General features: G+C 33.7%; 2 protein-coding genes across 5 annotated transcripts in view; both read right to left on the reverse strand.

The window, feature by feature from the left end:
• The window catches only part of LOC114325085 (rap guanine nucleotide exchange factor 2-like), an 849,570-nt gene that overhangs the window by 179,509 nt on the left and 649,449 nt on the right, over positions 1–20,612 (reverse strand). The gene's annotated exons all lie outside the window — the stretch shown is intronic.
• Positions 16,986–19,882, reverse strand: LOC126890881 (piggyBac transposable element-derived protein 4-like). The gene is made up of 3 exons (XM_050660026.1): positions 19,275–19,882; positions 19,102–19,215; positions 16,986–19,042 (listed from the first exon to the last, which is right to left on the reverse strand). The coding sequence occupies exons 1-3, from the start codon at positions 19,543–19,545 to the stop codon at positions 17,460–17,462; spliced, it is 1,968 nt and encodes a 655-aa protein (XP_050515983.1). The 5' UTR covers positions 19,546–19,882; the 3' UTR covers positions 16,986–17,459.

Consider the following 20,612-nt stretch of genomic DNA (forward strand, 5'->3'; position numbering starts at 1 on the left):
TCCAAGTGATGGATAAAATTCTTATAAATATGGCCTTTGGCATCGTATGACTCCCCATCGTATTTCTACTACGAGTGTAAAAAAAGCGATCCACTAAAAATTTGGTCATTTTTGATGTCTTGAATTTCCTAAACCTGTTGTCCGATTTAAGTGATTTTTTTACCATGTTATGCCTTATTCATTAACAATATCGCTGTAATAATATTGTTGCTAGACAGGTAAACTGTCATTGTATGCCAGGTGTACGAATCAAACTGTGTTTTTTTCTCAAAGTTCGCATCACCCAGTGGACTATTCTAGCGTTTATAAAATACATACTGAAATTAAAAACCAACTATAGCCTCAGGTTTTCTTAACATTCTGTTTTTAGATTCATTCGCTTATGTTGGATAATAAAAAAGTTAGGTACTTTAACAACTGGCCATGTTCGTCATCAGTAGTGCAGAGTGTTTCGAAATAAGTGCGGCAAACTTTAAGGGGTAATTTTACATGAGAAAATAATGACAGTTTGCTTTATAATCATAATGTCCGCAAACGCTTCTTTTCCGAGATACGGGATGTTCAATTTTTTGATAAATAATAAAAACTAAACGGTTGTTAATTTCGTTCAAATATCCGAATAATCCAAAAACTTACCAATAAAACTAAACATTTGTATCTATCACCACTTTAACTCAACATCCAACCACTGAAATCCGAAATTAAAAAACTTTTAAACGGGAAGTAACTACAAAACAGACACGGTCCGAATCCAACGCACGCGAGGATTTGGATGATATATCCGGCAAACTCACACAACAACCCTATGCCGATAGAAACAACCAGAAATACGAAGTAGTATGAACGGGAATCAAAGCAAGATGTGCCTCTATGTTTCGGGAAACGAAAAAAGCGACTGATGCGAAAAACACTCGTTCGTTGGAGGGTGTATGAAAGGATCAGGGAGCCGCTGACCAGACCAGAATCCTATAATAGAAGCCAAATGGTCGAAACCACGTCTACATAAGAGTTGGAGAAGGATTCGCCCCCTGTAATCTAGCCCAAACCGTTAGTTTTGAAGGTGGTGGCATAATGCTTTGGGGAGGTATTAGTTAGAAGAGATACACCGCACTTGTGGAAGTGATTGGACGTATGAATGGTGACTCTTACGTTCAAAACATCCTGCAAGATCATGTTTTGCAATATGTTGGTTACAACAGATATGACAGATTCATGTGAATGCACGATAATGCTCGGCCACATGGCACTGCCATAGTGAGTAATTATCTTGAGGAGGTAAAAATTCGAAGATTGAATTGGCCACCATTTAGCCCGGATTTACATCCAACAGAGCACCTGTGGGACCAGCTAAAACGCCGTATACGGAAAAGAAATTCCGTTCCAAATACGATAGAGCAGCTTCGGCTTACTGAATAGGAAGAATGGAATGCAATTCCCCAAAGTATATAAGATATGTCCAAAATTTACTTTCAAGCATGCCGAGAAGGATGCAAGCAGTAATAAGAGCTAGAGTGGGGAACAACCGTTACTGATCATGCACTTGTTTCAGTTAAAAAGACTTGTTTTAGGGCCGGTTTCACCAACGACAAATAGAAGTTTATTCTATGATTAAAGTTATTGGACCATTAAACCGACATTTCTCCATTTTACTAAGGTCCAATAAGACTTATTTTATTTATTTATCAAAAAAATACTTACTCTTCGAGTAAATTGGCAAGTTAATCTGGCTGTAAATATTTAGAAGAAAGTAAATTCACGAGTTTAACTTTAAATTATCAGTAGTAATTGCACAAGAGCTCTAAAATTCTATATTAATTTGTGGAGTGCAATTTGTTGCGATTATTTCATGAATAAAACTGTTCAAAACCAAAATTTTATTGTAATTTATTTATGTAAGTACAATTAAACACACAGTTGTTATACAGGGTGTAACGAAAATACAGGTCATAAATTTAATCACATATTCTGGGACCAAAAATAGTTTAATTGAACCTAACTTACCTTAGTACAAATGTGCATATAAAAAAAGTTACAACCCTTTGAAGTTACAAAATGAAAATCGATTTTTTCCAATATATCGAAAACTATTAAAGATTTTTTATTGAAAATGGACATGTTTCATTCTTATAACAGTAGCATCTTAAGAAAAAATTATAGTGAAATTTGGACACCCTATAAAAATTTTATGGGGATTTAGTTCCTTTAAACCCCCCCAAACTTTTGTGTACGTTCCAATTAAATTATTATTGTAGTACCATTACTTAAACACAATGTTTTTAAAACTTTTTTGGCTCTTAGTACTTTTTCTAAAAGTCAGTTTTTATCGAGATATTTTGAATATTTGTCAAATCCACCACATATTTGTATATGGTTAAGTACGATTATGGAGACTTGGTAATAATATGAAAAGTTATGTATGATTTACATTTTTAGGTATATTTTGAACCGTATTAAAAAAGAAGCGATATCTCGATAAAAGTTGCCTTCTCGAAAAAATACAAAGAGGCAAAAAAGTTTTTAAAACATTTTGTTTAACTAATGGTATCGCAGTAATAGTTTAATTGGAACGTACACAAACATTTGGGGGGTTTAAAGGAACAAAACCCCCATAAAATTTTTATGTAAACATATTAAAAAAGAAGCCGCAACTCGATAAAAACTGCCTTACCGAAAAAATACTAAGAGCCAAAAAAGTTTTAAAAATATTGAATTTAACTAATGGTACCACAATAATAATTTAATTGGAACGTACAAAAAAGTTTGGGGGGTTTAAGGGAACAAAACCCCCATAAAATTTTTATGGGGAGCACAAACTTCACTATAATTTTTATTTAAGATGCTACTGCTATAAGAATACCACATATCTATTTTCAATAAAAAATCTTTAATAGTTTTCGATATATTCGAAAAAATCGATTTTCATTTTGTAACTTCAAAGGGCTATAACTTTTTTTATGTGCATATTTGTACTAAGGTAAGTTAGGTTCATTCGAACTATTTTTGGTCCCAGAATATGCGATTTTATTTATGACCTGTATTTTTGTTACACCCTGTATATATTTGACGGTTGAAAGTCATCACTTTTATAATTTTTAAAACATTAATTGTCATTAATGTCACTGAATGTATTTTTTCATAGCATGAAGGGCATCTGGCGTAATATACTTGACGACGGGAAATTATCAAAAATTATCAGTAGTAATTGCACAAGAGCTCTAAAATTCTATATTAATTTTAGAGATCGAGTGCAATTTGTTGCGATTATTTCATGAATAAAACTGTTCAAAACCAAAATTTTAATGTAATTTATTTATGTAAGTACAAATTAGTACAATTAAAAACACAGTATATTTGTTGAAAATCATCACTTCTATAATTTTTAAAACATTAATTGTCATTAATGTCACTGAATGTATTTTTTCATAGCAACGAAGGGCATCTGACGTAATATACTTGACGACGGGAAATTATCAAAAATTATCAGTTTAATTTGTATTTCTGTAGCTTTCTATTGGTCAGAATCTCCTATGAATGAAATAATCGAGTATAATATCACAAGAGAGTGAGAATAAATTGAAAATAATTCGACAGTTTTTCGAAAATTTGTTGTCTGGCAATAGACACGAGAGCCCGCAGGGCTCGAGTGGCTATTGCCCAATGACAACAAATTTGAGTAAAAATGAAGCATTATTTGGAAGCTACTTATACCTACGATGACCATATGTACTTACTTAAGTAGGACAGTACTTATTTTTAAATATTGTCCTAATGTACTTTAAAACCTTTCTAAGGACACGCGAATGTACTTATTTTATCTAAAAAATGAATATTTTTATCTTTTACTACTTTTAAACAAATTTTTTTGTATACTGTTCCGGGTATTGCAGCTTTTGTGTCTTGATGGTTTCCAATATTTCCATTCTTTTATTGACTCTTCTCGTGACTTCGTTGTTTGTTACAGACTCGGTCCATGCTATCTTCAGGTACCTTCACCCACAGTTCAAATGCTTCCAACCAGTGGCGTAACAAACTCCGTCGGGCCCCCCCCGCAGAATTTGAAATGGGGCCCCTTTTAACCCGGGAGCAGTCGCGCCGTTAGAAAAAATCCAACTTTTTATCATTTTCCGTGATAACGTAATGAAAAATTTTGCAACATATCTTTCCACTTGTAAGTGCCTCGAAGAAGATTGTAGTAACGCGTAGGATTTTTTTTTTAATTTTTTTAATTTCATTTTTATTTTTTTTGTGGAATTTATAGCTTTGGTGGGAACCAATTAATTTTAAAATTGTTAGAAATAGATATTTTTAACATAACAAGCAAACAAAAATATTATAAAGTTGAAATTTATTTTAAATTCGTATTGTTAGATTTTGTTCTACGCGCGACTGCTTACGTGACAGAAGTGAGCGCGACTGCTCCCGCGTTAAACAATTACTAAATACGACTTATTTAACAAAAACTTTTTTGTGTTAGCGTTATCATTCACTGTTCATAACAACTTACATTTCTCATCTTTATTGGTAAACAGACCCATTCCGACCCGGGGTGCAAGGGGGCAGCTCACGCTGCCCTAAAATAGGGAAAAACAAAAATTTTATAAGGAAATTATAAAAATTATAAAAACATAAATACATATATGATTAAAGATTTACTTAAGTAGATTATAGACTAGATAAAACAAAAATTTTGTAAGGAAATTATAAAAATTATAAAAACATAAATATATGATTAATACTCCTAACAGAAAGGTTGGATTTGATAAAAGAAATTGTAATTTAAAGAGCAATAAAATGAACTCTGTGCAATTAATTGAGACAATACTTGCAAACTTTAATGATACGATAGCCGACCACATTAATAGGATTAAAATTACTCCATTAAATATGACTCATTTTTGAGGTGTTCATATTCAAATCGAACTAATTTCCCTCTCAGGAGAAAAAATAATAAATGAAATTATTTCTTAAAAACTAGCAAATATTTTTCTATATTTTTAGATTCCATTCCTGATTCAAGTCATACCAACTTACCACTGTCGTAAAGTTTGTTTTATTAAACAACAAATCAAAACAAATATCGAAATTAGAGAACATTATTTATTAGGAGTTGTATTAATATCAGGTTCGACAGGACAAGGTTTAACAAATAGTTTATAGTTTATTAGATTTTTTGGAGACTCACAACATTTCTTTAGGGGATTTAAGAGGACAGGGCTACGATAATGGTGCGAATATGAACAGTTGCACTAACGTAATGTTAACAAAAAATAGTTCTTGAATTAAACCCTAGAGCCTATTACGTGACAGCCCATAGCTTAAATAGTAATTAGTGACGCTGTAAAAATTATGTGACGCAAATAAGTTTTTTTGCTATGATGCAGGAAATTTACGATTTTTTTCCGCATCAACTTAACGTTGGAAAGTATTAAAAGATGAAATCCGAATTTTGACACTAAAACCTTTTTCTAGTACATACTAGATGGGAAAGTAGAATATATGCGCTTAGAGTTCTTAGATGCAAAGTAGCAAACATATGTGACGCTTTAAAGACTCTGAAACTAGAACTACAAATACCCCAAATTCGGTGCTATTAAAGATTAAATCGTTTAAATTTATTTGTTCCATTATTAGGTAGGTATAATGTGTTAACACAGTTTATATATTGCAAGTGAAGTGATGCAGGAATCCGATGCTACACTATATGAAATGAAGGTTTAAAGATATTTTAGAAGAGGCCAAAAGAATTGCCGAAGATATCGATTGCAACCCTTCGTTTCCACTGATTAATATGGTTATGGTTAGGTCCCGAATGAAAAAGCGTTTATTTGACTTCACGTAAAGATGTGCTTCAAAAAAATCCGTCTGACCAACTAATTTAAAACATTTAAACCCTACGCGGGGTACTGGAGTACCCCAAGCAAAATTAATTTTATTATGATTCTTGGAATTTTAAAGATTCAGCGCCGACCCAGCACCAATGTTTCGTTCAATTGCTCCCAATACGCTACGCTACTTAAACGTGTTGGGGTACAGTAGTACTTGGCTTAGCCAACTTTACCAGTATATATTCAGGAAGATATCAAGGGTTTTTTGAAGGAAAGTGGACCTAAATGAAATTCAACAAGAAACTCATGCCAATTTAGCCAGATGCAGTTTCTGTGTGCGATCCCGACACCGAGCCGAACGAGGTGCAATGTGTGAAAACAGTTCATCCGTGTAGAACATCAAATTAAAGTTTGTCCAAGATATTCTAAGAAACAATAATGTTCAGAGTTATTAAAATACGTTAGTTATATTTGTGTTAAAAATTTGTTTTTAATAAATTCATTCAAACATTACTTTTTGACTTGTTTTTTTAATGGGGTAGGTACTAGTGTACCCCAGGGTAGCGTAAGTGAAATTTTATATTACATATATGGGTTGTGTTTAAAGGTTACAATGAATTTTTACTTTGTGATATTGGACACTGCCTTATCAAAATTAGAAGAAAGGTTTGAACAAATAAAGCAACATGATACATTGTTTAATTTTCTCAAAGACCTACATATATAATTTTATATACTGACATACAAGTTTCTTAACATTACCTGTGATAGTAGATCGTGAGGAAAAAGCTTTTCAAAACTTAAAATAAGAAAAAATTATCTACGATCGTCAATGAGGCTAAAAAGACTTTCACAGTTATCTATCATTAGTACATATTAGTAAGTAAGGTATGCTTTATTGTCATAAAATTTTACCAATTTGTGGACAAAGCTTATACAAAATAAAAAAATACAATAAAAAACAAAAAATAATAAAAAACAATAAAAAACTACAAACAAAACAAAAACAGAAACAGACACCAAGTAAATGGCGTGAGTGTCTGACATTTGCCTTAAGAGCGTAGGTGCAAAATTTCGGGTTAATGCTCTTCAAGTACATACTTACATTAATTTTTTCGAATCCAGAGAAAACGAATGTTTTTTTGAAGAATTTAAACGCAGAATGAAAGATTACATTATTACCGAGAGCCGAAGGTCTCTGAAAACTTATATAACGTTTATTTTAATGAGTTACAGTGTTTTCAAGTGGTTAAATTGTTAAATATCAATTTTTCCGAACTCCTTCTGCTGGGTGATTAACCCCAGGACCCCCCGGTAGGGGGCCTCCAGATCACGTTTGGGCCCCCAACATCGTATTTATGGCCCTGATTTAATGTCATATGCGAATTCAGCATAATCAAAAAGCAAATATAAACATTATTAAACAAAGTAAAATGATGAATTCACCGATATTTTTTAAAATTATTTAATATAAAACAGTTTTATTGTTTAAAGAATTAGTAAACAATTAGAGGCATCTGTGAGTAGAACTTTTTACTTTAAGATAAGGTATATAAGCTAACAAAAAATGTTTTAGAAAAATATAAGCTTGTTTGATTTTTTTCGAAACCGAAACAGTGCAAGTTTTTCTATATTGACTCCCCTAAAGCGTAAGTGTTATAATTTCCTTATCTTACCGTTTATCTGTCGAGAGATTGTCCAATGATTACACAAAAAAAGTCGTCAATAATTGTTAAATAAATGCGTACCAAACTGATACAACTAAAACCGTAAAACAACACAAACATAAAAAACATTCAATGCAAACAACCAATATGAAATTACTGGCGATAATATTGTATCGAAATACTAAAAGTAGGTACAGAACAGAGAGAAAGAAAACCCATTTTTAGATTTAAAAATATTGTTCTTAAATTCGGCAAATTGCAATTCTAATATCTTTTAATAGTCACGTATAAAGCATTATATAGTTTATTGTCGCTGCCATAAAATTTCGGTAGGCCGGAAGGGATTAAGTTTCTAGATTTATTATGAGAGGATTCACTTGGCAAATACGTCTACATAGTTAGAAATTTTTATGTTTTTAAATTAAAACAGACAACGTAAAATAATATAACAATAACAGATTTTTGCATAATATCAGATGACAAGATGGGGCCCTTAAGCGATTGGGGCCCCCCCGCAAGCTTCATGCTGCGGGGCCCTCTGTTACGCCCCTGCTTCCAACTTTTTAGAAGTCGACGCGTTAATTGACCATGCTTCTATCCCGTAAAGCAGAGTCGAGAAAATATAACACCTTGCCAGCCTAACTCCCAAGTCTTAATTATTTCAGTTATCTTGCACAAACTACCTTTCTCATTTTATTGAAGTTGGTTCTTGCCTTCTCTATTCGAACTTTGATTTCTTTGGAGTAATAGTTTGTGTGATTAATTATTGTGCCAAGATAGTTGTTTTCAACTTGTTCTAAAGTTTTAGGTACCTTTAATTGTCAGGCTTTTATCATTATTTTGGGTTTTTGATATCCTCATAAATTTAGTTTTCTTGATGTATACTGATAATCCATATTGTTCTCCATACTCAAATATCTTGTTCATTAGCTTTTGGAGGTCTTGGAGGTTGTCCGCTATTATGATAGTGTCGACCGCATATATCTAATGTTGTTAATTGGCGTTCCATTTAGGTACCTTTATTCCTGCTGTTTCTCCCTCAAGAACTTTTTTCATAATTTCTTCAGAGTATGCATTTAATAGTAGTAGTTACAATACACACCCCTGTCGCACTCCTCTTTTCTGTTCCTTAATGCGTATGTGTGCCTGCTGTTTATAATATAGATTTGTTATAATTCAAAGGTCATTGTATTGTAATTGTTTTGCTTTGAGGATGTCCATTAGATCTTTGTGGCGGACTTTATCGAAAGCCTTGTTGTAATCTATGAAACAGACGTACATATCCTGGTTCACATCCAAGCCTCTCTGGATTAGTAGTGTAAATCCAAAGTGGGTTTCTTCAATATCCATATCAAGTGTTTGGTAAATGCGTTTATGAATGATCTTTAAAAACATTTTAAGTGTGTGAGACATCAGGCTTATGGTGCCGTGGTCGTACACAAAACTACACTGCACAAGTGAAAAATTTTTACACAAAATGTGTAACCTACCTAGAAAACTGGAGTACAAATTTTCATGAATTTAAATTATTCAAAAGCATAGACCTAAAGCGGGCTCCACACTCTCGGCGAAGTTACTTCGCCAAAGTTGACCGAAGTCCGAAGTACCCTCTCTACACGCTCGTTCTACTTCGCGAGGAAGTGCGATACCGACAAAGAGCTGTGCGATACCGACAAAGATCCCTTTGACCAGACCGACAGAGAATGGAAGTAGAACGAAGTGAGAAGTTACCCAGGTGGCCGTCTACACTCTCGTACTTGTTGAACCTCGATCGACTTCGGCGAGAGTGTGGAGCTCGCATAAGAAGTGAAATAACATGGAACGATGTTTATTATTCTCTCTAAGCTTTTAAATTGTATATCAAGGCAACCATCTTAAACGAAGATCAACTCTTTGACGAACTGGGAATTTTAAAAGACGTGGCTACAAGTGAAAAAATTGCTGAGTGGAACAGAGAAGAAAAAAATATTCAGGATCGATGGCTTAAAGTTTTTAAGTGTGTAGATCAATTCAAACTGAAAAACTTACAAATATTATGCGAATTTATTTTTTGTCTTCCGGGTACTAGTGCGGCTATCCAGCGTTTTTTTTTTTTGTAATAAATAATTATTATTAGACGTCGGAAAAGTCACAAATGTCCATATCAAGGCAGCGATGCTGGTGTACGCAAATTTTGATGAGACTTGTATGAAATGTTTCATTTACTTCAGTCGAAGCCGGACCTTCTTAAATTAATTTTAAGTTTAGAAAAATATGAATGATGCAAAAAACCGGAAGAAGATGAGGCTATTCCAGTTGTCTTATCTAAAAACTCTTAATTACAGGCTTGGAACTTTTTCAAAGTTAATGCAATGTGTTATGTTTAGTTTAATTGATATAATTCTTTATGTTTAGTTACATAGTTTATTTACTTTTAGTGCCAAAAAGTTATATTTGTCCAATAACAAGAGACATTTTGCGTTTTTAATACATTTTTGTTTTTTGTACTTTTTTTTTCTTTAAAAAGATATGGTCACCGTACTTATACCTAACATTAAGCATTATTTTTTTCGTAACTTTATCAGCATAAAAACTTTAAATTGTTTATTAAATATTGCTAAAATAAACTCTTCTTTGGAGTTAAGTTAGAAATTTCCAAAATAGTAGATATTTTTGTCCATGAGTGTAGAATAATCCAAAAACTTACCAATAGAATTAAACATTTGTATCTATCACCACTTTAACTGAACATCCAACCACTGAAATCCGAAATTAAAACTTTTAAACAGGAAGTATCTACAAAACAAACACAGTGCACGCGAGATTTCGATATATCCGGCAAACTCACTCACATAACAACCCTGTGCCTCGATAGAAACAACGGGAAATACGAAGTTGTATAAACGGGAATTAGAGCAAGCTGTGCCTCTATGTTTCGGGAAACGAAAAAAGCGACTGATGCGAAAAGCGTTCGTTCCTATCGTTCGTAGGGTGTATGAAAGGATCACGGAGGAGCCGCTGTAGGGCCAGGGCGGCTGTGTGGATCGCAGTCGACGCTAGGGGCGGATCCAGGTTCTGCCCCACAAATGGAAAAAAAATATTAGTCAATTCATAAATGCACTATCGCTAATAACAGATTTTTTCAGTACGGAAGTGAAATGTTATACAGTTAAGTGCTGTCTATCCAAAGTCAATTGAAAATTGAAATTTTATGAGGAGGTTCAAATATATTAATTAACAAATTTATTTTACTACACAATGCGCTGTACGCGGCTTAACCAAGCTATTACAAGATATCCTCGTATTACCGTTGTAAAACAGAACTGTTAAATAATATAATATTTGACCCTCCACGTAAAATTTCTATTTTCAATTGACTTTGGATAAACAGTAAAATTGTAGAATTCGTTTATGTCGCGATGCCCGATTATTTTGAAAAATTTGTCTACAGATAACTCCAGATATGTGAACAAGAGAACATATTCTTAATATACGTCAAATTATTGCAAAATCCCAAGAATTTAATACGGAAACATATTTATACTTCGTCGACTACTCCAAGGTCTTGGATAATATTTTAACTTTTATCCATTTTTTATTTTTATTATATATTTTATTTATTTCTAGGCCAGAAAATCTAATCTATTTATTACAAGAATAGGTAATGTAAGAGTTAATAACATGGTTTTAAAAAACTCAAAAAATTGAAATCTGGAGTTCGACAAGGATGTATAATATCCCCCATTACAATTAATAGATACAGTGAACATGTAACGTTACAAACGTCACATCTTTGGTATTTTATTTTTAAAGAATTATTTTACCATATTTCCTTTAATATTTCATTAATAATTATCTTCTTCTAATTGGTTTACCCATTTTCCCCTTTAAAAATCGGTTGGCGCTCTCTTTTATTACCTTCTTTTATTATCTTCTATTTAATATATCTCTTTCATTTAAATCATCATACTGAACATACCTCGTATATTCATACTCTCCAAATATCTGTATTTTCAATACGGAACATGCCGCTACTTCATAGTACTTGGTTGTCATTTTAAACGTCGTTTTCAATGACAGTGTCACTTCATCGACTTGACCCCCTACTCCCTGACATACACTGGAAGGGAAAAATTAATCCTTAAAAAGGCATGTAATTCGAAAAATAAATGATTTCTATTTCAACAAATCATCTTCCTCTTGGGTTTTTTGGAAAGAGATCAACCTTTCCCTCTTCGGGAGCTTCAAGCCATCCACACCGGTGATGGAACTAGGGCTATACCACAACAATGGACCATGAAATCTAGGCTGCAACACTGAACATCTTTTGCTGCACTGACCTAGGGCCTCAACATCTGCCCAGGTCAAGAGAAGTCCACAGCAGTACCATACGACATCAAGAAGATACCATCAGCTACCAAAAGCCATAAGTATAATCCAGAATTGTTAGTTTTTGGCAAGAATTTAAATACATTTGTTAATGCAATTTACTAAGTCATTTTATTTATTATATCTTTATGAACAATAAACATGATTAGTTAAAAACTATGTTTTGTTTGCTTCCATTCCAATTTTCATAGTTCATATCTGAGGTTAAGACAAGACGAACACACACCTGAGTGACTGAGCTGAGCTAAGGGTGTAACGATGGCTATCTTGGTTAGTTGAGGTAATATTTTCGAATATTGTTTCAATTAGCTGGGGTAGTCCATCGCTTACTCGTTTCAAACACATTACAGTAGAGAGTGCGAATACGATATCCCTTGATTACTCACAATAGCTATATCGGCAACCCTCAAACTCACAAAAATATGGAACAATACCGACATTACAAAAAACACAAAATTACGCCTTGTTCGAGCACTGATATTAACGACTATCGCCATCTACACTTCAGAAATATGAATCATAAAAAAGCCCGATTCGAAGCGTATAATTGCATTTGAAATGTGGGTCTACCGTAGAATATTTCGTATACCATGGATTGCACAACGCACAAATAGAAGAACCTAACATAAAAATTAGACTCGCCCGAACTATCCTAGAAGATGAGAAGGCATGGACCAAAAATAATAGTGGAAGAGCAAAATATCCAGAAAAAGATCTTCAGAACATTGGTAGGACCAAATAAAAAACATAACGGGCTACTTATTCCCCGGGGCACAAAAAAAGGCGCAGAGCGCTATAATTAGAACAGTCGATCGAATTGCACGGCTCCGCTACATTCTTCCACAAACTGGATTGCAGCTGCGCAGGACAGAGAAAGGTGGTCACATCTTAAGGAGGCCGATGTCCGACAGTGGACAAATTTTGAAAGTTTAAATTCAGAGTTTTTGACTCATAATTATTGCCAAAACTCAAAATCGAAATTTCATGTTATTGGTTTTGAAGATTATGATCAAGCAATGCGAATAGGGCTTTTCATTCACAGTCATTTGTTTCGAGCTCCTGTCAAATGTCGTATAATCCGTGTATATCCACAGAGAACGGCAGTTCTCACCAGTGGCGCACAACACCCCTACAAGCGACACTATATATACACGAAATTTTCGATTTTCTAAACCTGACTGAATTGAAAATTGGGCCACATCCCATCTTAAAGAATAGGAAAAGACTCGTCCATCCATATGTCATATCTCCATTTTGGTCCAAGGGTGTGGATTTTACGGCCCTTCCCATTTAGAGTCTGTTTTTCGTTCTCGTCCCCAAAACTCCCAAAAATTTCAAAAACTTAAGCCCGACCTTTGCGGCTTCTGATAGCACAGATCCATTACCTTTCCAACGCATGTTTAATTTTGAAAATCGGTTATACCATTCAAAAGTTATCGAGCTCAGAAGTATGACTCAATTTTTATTTAAAAAAGGGAAAATGTTTGTGGATATGTATGTATGTATGTAGTATGTATGTATGTATGTATGTATGTGTGTGGAAAAGTTACACCGATCTGAATTTTTTTTTCTGTGTTTCAAGAGGGTGTGAGGGCCGATTCAGAACCGGTCTAATTTTTGACTTCTGACTACCGGTAAGCCAGCTAGAGGACTAGATAGATACAAAATAGCATATTTTTTGGGCGTATATATCTTGGGTTCAAGGAGAGACAGGAAAACCGCAAATACACCAAATTAATAGGGATGAGTTAAGATTTCAAACGGTGCTTAAGCGATCAACCTGAGACATACACACTGCTCACCATAGCCGAAAAACTGAAAAATTAAACGTTGAAAATTTTGGTTTTTCGACAATTACTCAAAATTTCAACCTACGAATTGCGCCAATAACTGAGCGTTTGTAGGAGGACTCAGGACGCGTCTAACGGTGTATATCTCATATCTGGGAAAATTCGAATTTTTTAGTTATAGGCTTCATAAGTATAATCAAATCTATTTCTTATGGGAAAAACCGTTTTTCAAGCTCAATAATTCCTGTAATACGTTCAGTTATCATACTTGATCTTGGATGCATCAGATAATACTTGTCAATACGTTTTAAACTCATATTTAGTGATCAACATCAGTTCAGCCGTTCAGAAGTTATAGAGCTCCAAAAGTATAATTAGTCCAGGAACTGAAACTTTTCACTTCGCAATTTTTACAGAATGGATCGATTTGCTTGAAAATTTGAGAATAAGTAGTGGAGAGTCTAAGGATCAAAATCTGTATGATTCCGAAAGACGCTTTTACCATGGGGTGGTTGCCACCCCGTCTCGAGGGTGGAAATTTTTTATTATATTTTGACCGCAAATGTTGGTAAAAACATTAATTGTAAGCAAAAAATGTTTTATATTTTTTTGATAAAATTAATAGTTTTCGATTTATTGGTTATCGAAATTTAGTTTATATCGAAAAAATCAATGTTATTATTCAATCATGGTTTATGTACCTGTAGTGGTTACGATGCTAGTTTGATTGGGCAATCCGAGTTCATTTGCCGGCCATAATTACATAATTATTAGGATGGCTGGGATATGAACTCGGATTGTCTTATCACTGGTGTCGTAAGTTCTAGATCATTTGGGAGAGATTGCGACCAAGGTTCTCGTTCTCAAAACTACCAAAAATTTCAAAAATATTAGTTCGACCTTTGCGGCTTCTGCTAGTACTGATCATTACCTTTCCAACGCACATCTAATTTTGAAAATTACCAGAGAACGACAGTTCTCGCCAGTGGCGCACAACCCCTACATGCGACACTATATATTATATACACGAAATTTTCGATTTTCTAAACCTGACTGAAGAAAATTGAGCCAAATCCCATCTTAAAGTTTAGGAAAAGACTCCTAGATCCATATATTACTTCTTCATTTTGGTCCAAGGCTGTGGATTTTACGGCTTTTCCTATTTAGGGTCTGTTTTTCGTTCTCGTCCCCAAAACTCCTAAAAATTTCAAAAACTTAAGTTCGGCCTTTGCGGCTTCTGATAGCATAGATCATGACCTTTCCAACGCATGTTTAATTTTGAAAATCGGTTATACCGTTTAAAAGTTAGCGAGCTCAGAATTAGAACTCAATTTTTTTTTAAAAAGGGGAAAATGTTTGTGGATATGTACATATGTATGTATGTATGTATGTATGTATGTATGTGGAAAAGTTACACCGATCTGAATTGTGTTTCTGTGTTTCAAGAGGGTGTGAGGGCCGATTCAGAACCGGTGTAATTTTTGACTTCTGACTACCCGTAAGCCAGCTATAGGGCTAGGTAGATACAAAATGGCAAATTTTTTAGGCGTATATATCTTAGGTTCAAGGAGAGACAGGAAAATCGCAAATAAACCACATCAATAGGGTTGAGTTAGGTTTTCAAACGTTGCCTAAGCGATCAAGCTCAGACGTACACACGGCTCAGTATAGCCAAAAAATTGAAAAACTAAACTTTGAAAATTTTGGTTTTTCGACAATTACTCAAAATTTCAACCTACGAATTGCGCCAATAACTGAGCGTTTGTAGAAGGACTCTAGGCTAATCTAACGTTGTTTACCTCATATCCGGGAAAATTAGAAATTTTAAGTTATACGCTTCATAAGTATGATCAAATCTATTTCCTATGGGGAAAAACAGTTCAAGCTCAATAATTTCTGTAACAACTTTAGTTTTCATACTTGAACTCAGATGCATCAGATACTACTTGTCAATACGTTTCAAACTCATGTTTAGTGATCAAAATCGGTTAAGCCGTTTAGAAGTCTTAAGTTAGAAATGTATAATCCAATTAACTATTATTCCCGAAATGGTTTATGTAGTTGTAGTGGTTACGACGCTAAATTTGATCTGTAACGGATAATCTGAGTTCATTTACCGGCCATCCCAATATTTTTATTTATTCTATTTCGACTAGAAAAAAAATCTAGTATACATTCGATGGTCACTAGATCATTTGGGAGATAATGCGACAAAGGTGACCATTTATAAAGCTTGACGTGTAATCGAGAAAAATTGCATTCAACTTCATACATTTAATTTGTATATAACTTGAAAAACTCCTGATACAAGAATAAAAAACCGCTAAACGCCGTAAAAATGAGTGGCGCATACAATATTCCAGCTACAAAAGATCTGATATGAAAATTACGTGGCGCGAAAATGTATTTTCATTTTGATGCAAAACAAAATTCTAGTTTTATTTTAAAAGATTTTTCCATAATATTTGCTAAATTTGAAGTAAACGCGCCACAAAAGAGTAAATTTGATACAGTTTGAATTTTGAAACTCTTTTGTGGCGCGTTTACTTCAATTTTAGCAAATATTATGGAAAAATCTTTTAAAATAAAACTAGAATTTTGTTTTGCATCAAAATGAAAATACATTTTCGCGCCACGTAATTTTCATATCAGATCTTTTGTAGCTGGAATATTGTATGCGCCACTCATTTTTACGGCGTTTAGCGGTTTTTTATTCTTGTTAATATTATACACAGATTATACAACATATGACAGAAGCTCGAAACAAATGACAATCGATGAAAAGCCCTATTCCACAGAGAGCGATCAATGGAAGTAGTAATTTTTATTGATCTCATGAAAAACATGACAAAAATCGTGCAACGTTGACTGATTTTAGCTTTTAGTGCAGTTACTGAAGGTGGATATGAACTATTACCTCCGATTTCGTTGAACCTTCATCGATTTGCATGAAAATTATGGAGTGGTTAGAGGATATCTCAAGGAACAAAGGTGACACGGTGAGAACTTGCTCTTTTACCTTGGGGGTGGATGCCGCCCCTTCTGGGGGGTGAAAATTATTTTTTTAATAAAAACCTCATAATTCGATAGAGGGACAAATTCTAAGCAAAATTTGTTATATAAAGTTATTAAAATAAATCAAAAATTTTTGAGTTATTAAAGATCAAAGATTTTAATCTTTCGTGAAAAAAATGCATGTTTTTAACCGATTTTTCACAAATAACTCAAAAACTATAAGGTTTTGCCAACATTATTATTACTAAAATTGAACCTAATAAAAAATGAAATAAACTCTACTTGAAAAACCTTTTAATTTTAACTAAAAGTAAGTTATACGCTGTGAGCTCGTACGTAGAGGGGATATTTACAAATTCGCGAGAGCCAGTAGTGGCAAGTCTGTAAACGTTTACCGGAAATTTGACATAAATGTCAAAGTGATTAATTTAAAATTAAAATTAAAAACATTAATTATAAAAAATATTAGTTGGTCAAAGCTGTGGTATATATTTTTACCTTAACACGTTAAGCCCCGGACCATCATGACATAATTTTTCTGTCAGACCGGAACATTTTTTTAATAATTTTGAAATAAGAATGTGTATAACTATTTATTTCTATTCTAAAATAAAAACAAAATACATTTTTTAAGTAAAAAAACAGCATGTACCAACAGGGTACACACGGTCTATTTATAATTATTTTTGTAATTTGTTTTAATGTGGACCATGTGTGCCATATTGGCTCACACCAGGAAGATAATCAAATACCTTCTCCCTAAGATATTTTAAGTTTAAAAATACAAAAACAATTTATTTTTTCAAAGAACATGTATGAATATTCACAAAACACTTAACACACATATATGCGGTATTAACGGCACATGCCGGACAAAAAGTGTATACCCTTTTGGCATTCTTCATCGCTGATGCTCTTCCTTCACGGTTCGAAAAGTTCTTGTAACATGCTGAACACCTTCTCCTTTTCTCTTTCTCGTCCAACGTATGCAGAGTTGTTAAAGAGTTTTCAGAAGTTGTTAAAGAGTTTTCAGAAGTTGTTTGAGGCATTAAAAGACTTTGAACAATCTGTTCACGGAACTCAGTAATTGAGAGATGTTTGCCAGTAACAGATTTGTAGAGAACTAAAGAGTTCACAAGTGCGGTATTTGTTAGTAATTCCACAGCCAATTTACGATACCACTTCATACTTCGTCGAACAGGGGAATTATATGCAGCCTTTTGATCCGACACATCGATAAAAGATTTTGCAGAATTATAGTCAACAATGGTCGATGGTTTGGGAACAGGTCCACGTTTTGTTTGAACATCTATCATCAAAGGAATATCCTTGGTCGTTAAAAACAAAACGTCCCGTTTATCTTTCCACTTTCCGATAACAACTTTTGTATTACTCTGTAGATACTTCATGTCACCTCTTTTTAATTTTGCATTGACTACCGCTTTGGGATTATGTTTCCTATTGGAACGTAATGTTCCGACTAAATGGGTTTTCCTATTATTTAAATCATGAGCCAAGTCAACACTCGTATAAAAATTATCAGTATATAAACTTCTGCCTGTATCTAGAAGCGGTTGCATAAGTTCCATCACCACTCTGGATGCTAACGACTTTTCAGATGGTTGCATCTCTTTTCCACCGTACACTTTAACGGCGTACGTATATCCATCTGCGACGCAAAGTTTAAACAATTTGACTCCATATTTGTGTCTTTTTCCAGGAATGTATTGCAAAAAACTAAGTCTACCACGAAATGGCACCATAGTTTCGTCAATACATAACGATTCTCTAGGAGTACACATTTTCTGAAACTTTTCATTTAGTATTTGTACAAGAGGAGAAATTTTGTAGAGTCTGTTTCCAGGTGGGCAGCTCTCGTTATCTGAAATGTGAAAGAAGTGTAATAATATTTCAAATCGACTTCTACTTATTTCACACATTTTAGAAACTTCATTTTTGTAAAGTAAATTGTTACTCCAATAATTTCTGAGTTTCGGTTTTCTGTCTAACCCCATCCAAATAATGAGAGCCAAAAATCGAAGCAATTCTTTTCTGTCAATTGGTCTCCAGTTACTCATAAGCGAATGTTTCGTTATTGACTCATTTACAATACCAGCGATTATGGTTTGTTCGGCGTATTTATTAGTTTCAGTAACCAACAAATCTTGCACTTGACGGTCGATAAACAGTAGGTAGAAATCTATTGGTTTGTGGTCTGTAAGTTTTGCGAGTTCTTCCTGATTTATTCCTGAAGTAAATGATAGTTCGAACTTATTGAGATCATCTGGATTTGGCACATCGCTCCATGTTATTTTATTTCTTGATACAACATCGTCAATAACAGCTTCCAGGCTAACGTTTGCAGATTCAGCTTTTTCTACAAAGCAAAAAAAAAGTAAACTACAAACAGAATTTGTGCATTCCTAAATAACTTACCTATCCTTCTTGTATCAGCCTCCTTTTGGATACAACTAGGACCTGCAGTTATTTTATTTCTTGATACATCGTCAATAACAGCTTCCAGGCTAACGTTTGCAGATTCAGCTTTTTCTACAAAGCAAAAAAAAAGTAAAGTACAAACCGAATTTGTGCATTCTTAAATAATTTACCTATCCTTCTTGTATCAGCCTCCTTTTGGTTAGAACTAGAACCTGCAGTAAATTCTTTGCAATTTTGTGTTTGTTTGCAAATTTTAGCTTTTTTTCTACGAGACTCATATTCACTACTGTATGAGTCTGAAGAACCATCAGTAACATTTTCATTGTACACTGGATCGGCATCAGAATCATAAAACGTACTTTCAGACATACTACTATCACTAAAGTCACTCTCCTCAGCAAGTCTGCGAAGTTCGTCTTCCGATAGTCCTTTACGGAACATTATCTTATTTTTTAGTTCCACTTTTTAACAAAAAACTGAAGAGAAAATAGTGTTAGCCTCGTTAGACGTTCGAACCGATACTGACTGAAGCATGTTAGAAATTATAACCTAACCTGTTTGTGAACACGTGGTTTAACGGACCAACCTCTGATTTTGTTTACCACAGACCGTTTACACACATTTATACATAAGAAAGCACGGCAAATGCGATCCTCGACGAGCCACGGCATTAGGAACACGACACTTCGCTGTGGCCTGATAGGTACACACGGTCCCAGATAAAACTAGAGTGTGTGCCAGTGTGGTACACATGGGGCTTAACGTGTTAAATATACTTACGTTTTAAATACTGAATTTAAGTTTTTTTAATGTTCCGTAATATGTAATTGTAATTTAATCTAAAAATCTTAGCGCCATCTACACGATAATTGTGAAAGTATCCGAAGTAAGAAATTCATATTTTATCAATAGAACGTCAAAATGATTAGCAAAATCTTAAAAAAATCGAACACAATTTAATTACTTTTTTGCGTTGTAAATGTTACGCGATAACAATTAAATAATAAATTTAAAAATTACCGGTGAAAGTTGAATTAGTAATCCGCTAGGAGCGCCACCAACGAAGCTCAGAGCGTATAGGTAATTAAATGTATATTTTTTTCGGCGAGTACCCAAATCTAAGTATTCAAGCTTAAATGATGGGAAAATTATGCATTTTATAACATAAACTTATTAAACATTTGTCAAAGTTCTTAGAACTATCTATCAAATGAGCTCCCGAATGAGTCAATAGCATTAAAATTTATGCTCCAAAAAATTTTCAAAATTTATCTTTTAAAAATTTTTCCAAAAAATGTTATTGTGTTTTTTAAATAACTTCGTTAATTTTTACGATATCAGGTTCACCTAAAAATCGTTTGAATGTTAGTTCCAAGGGCTATTAAATCTCGTTAAATTTAATCTTTTAAACCCCTTACTTTTTTAAAAATAAAAGGTTAAATGGCCCCGGTTACATGGTTCTCGCAGCAAAATGTAAGCTTTAAACGTTTCTATCTCGGTTACTTTTT

This window comes from Diabrotica virgifera, chromosome 9 (assembly GCF_917563875.1).
Source record: "Diabrotica virgifera virgifera chromosome 9, PGI_DIABVI_V3a".
NCBI classification, from domain to species: Eukaryota; Metazoa; Arthropoda; class Insecta; order Coleoptera; family Chrysomelidae; genus Diabrotica; species Diabrotica virgifera.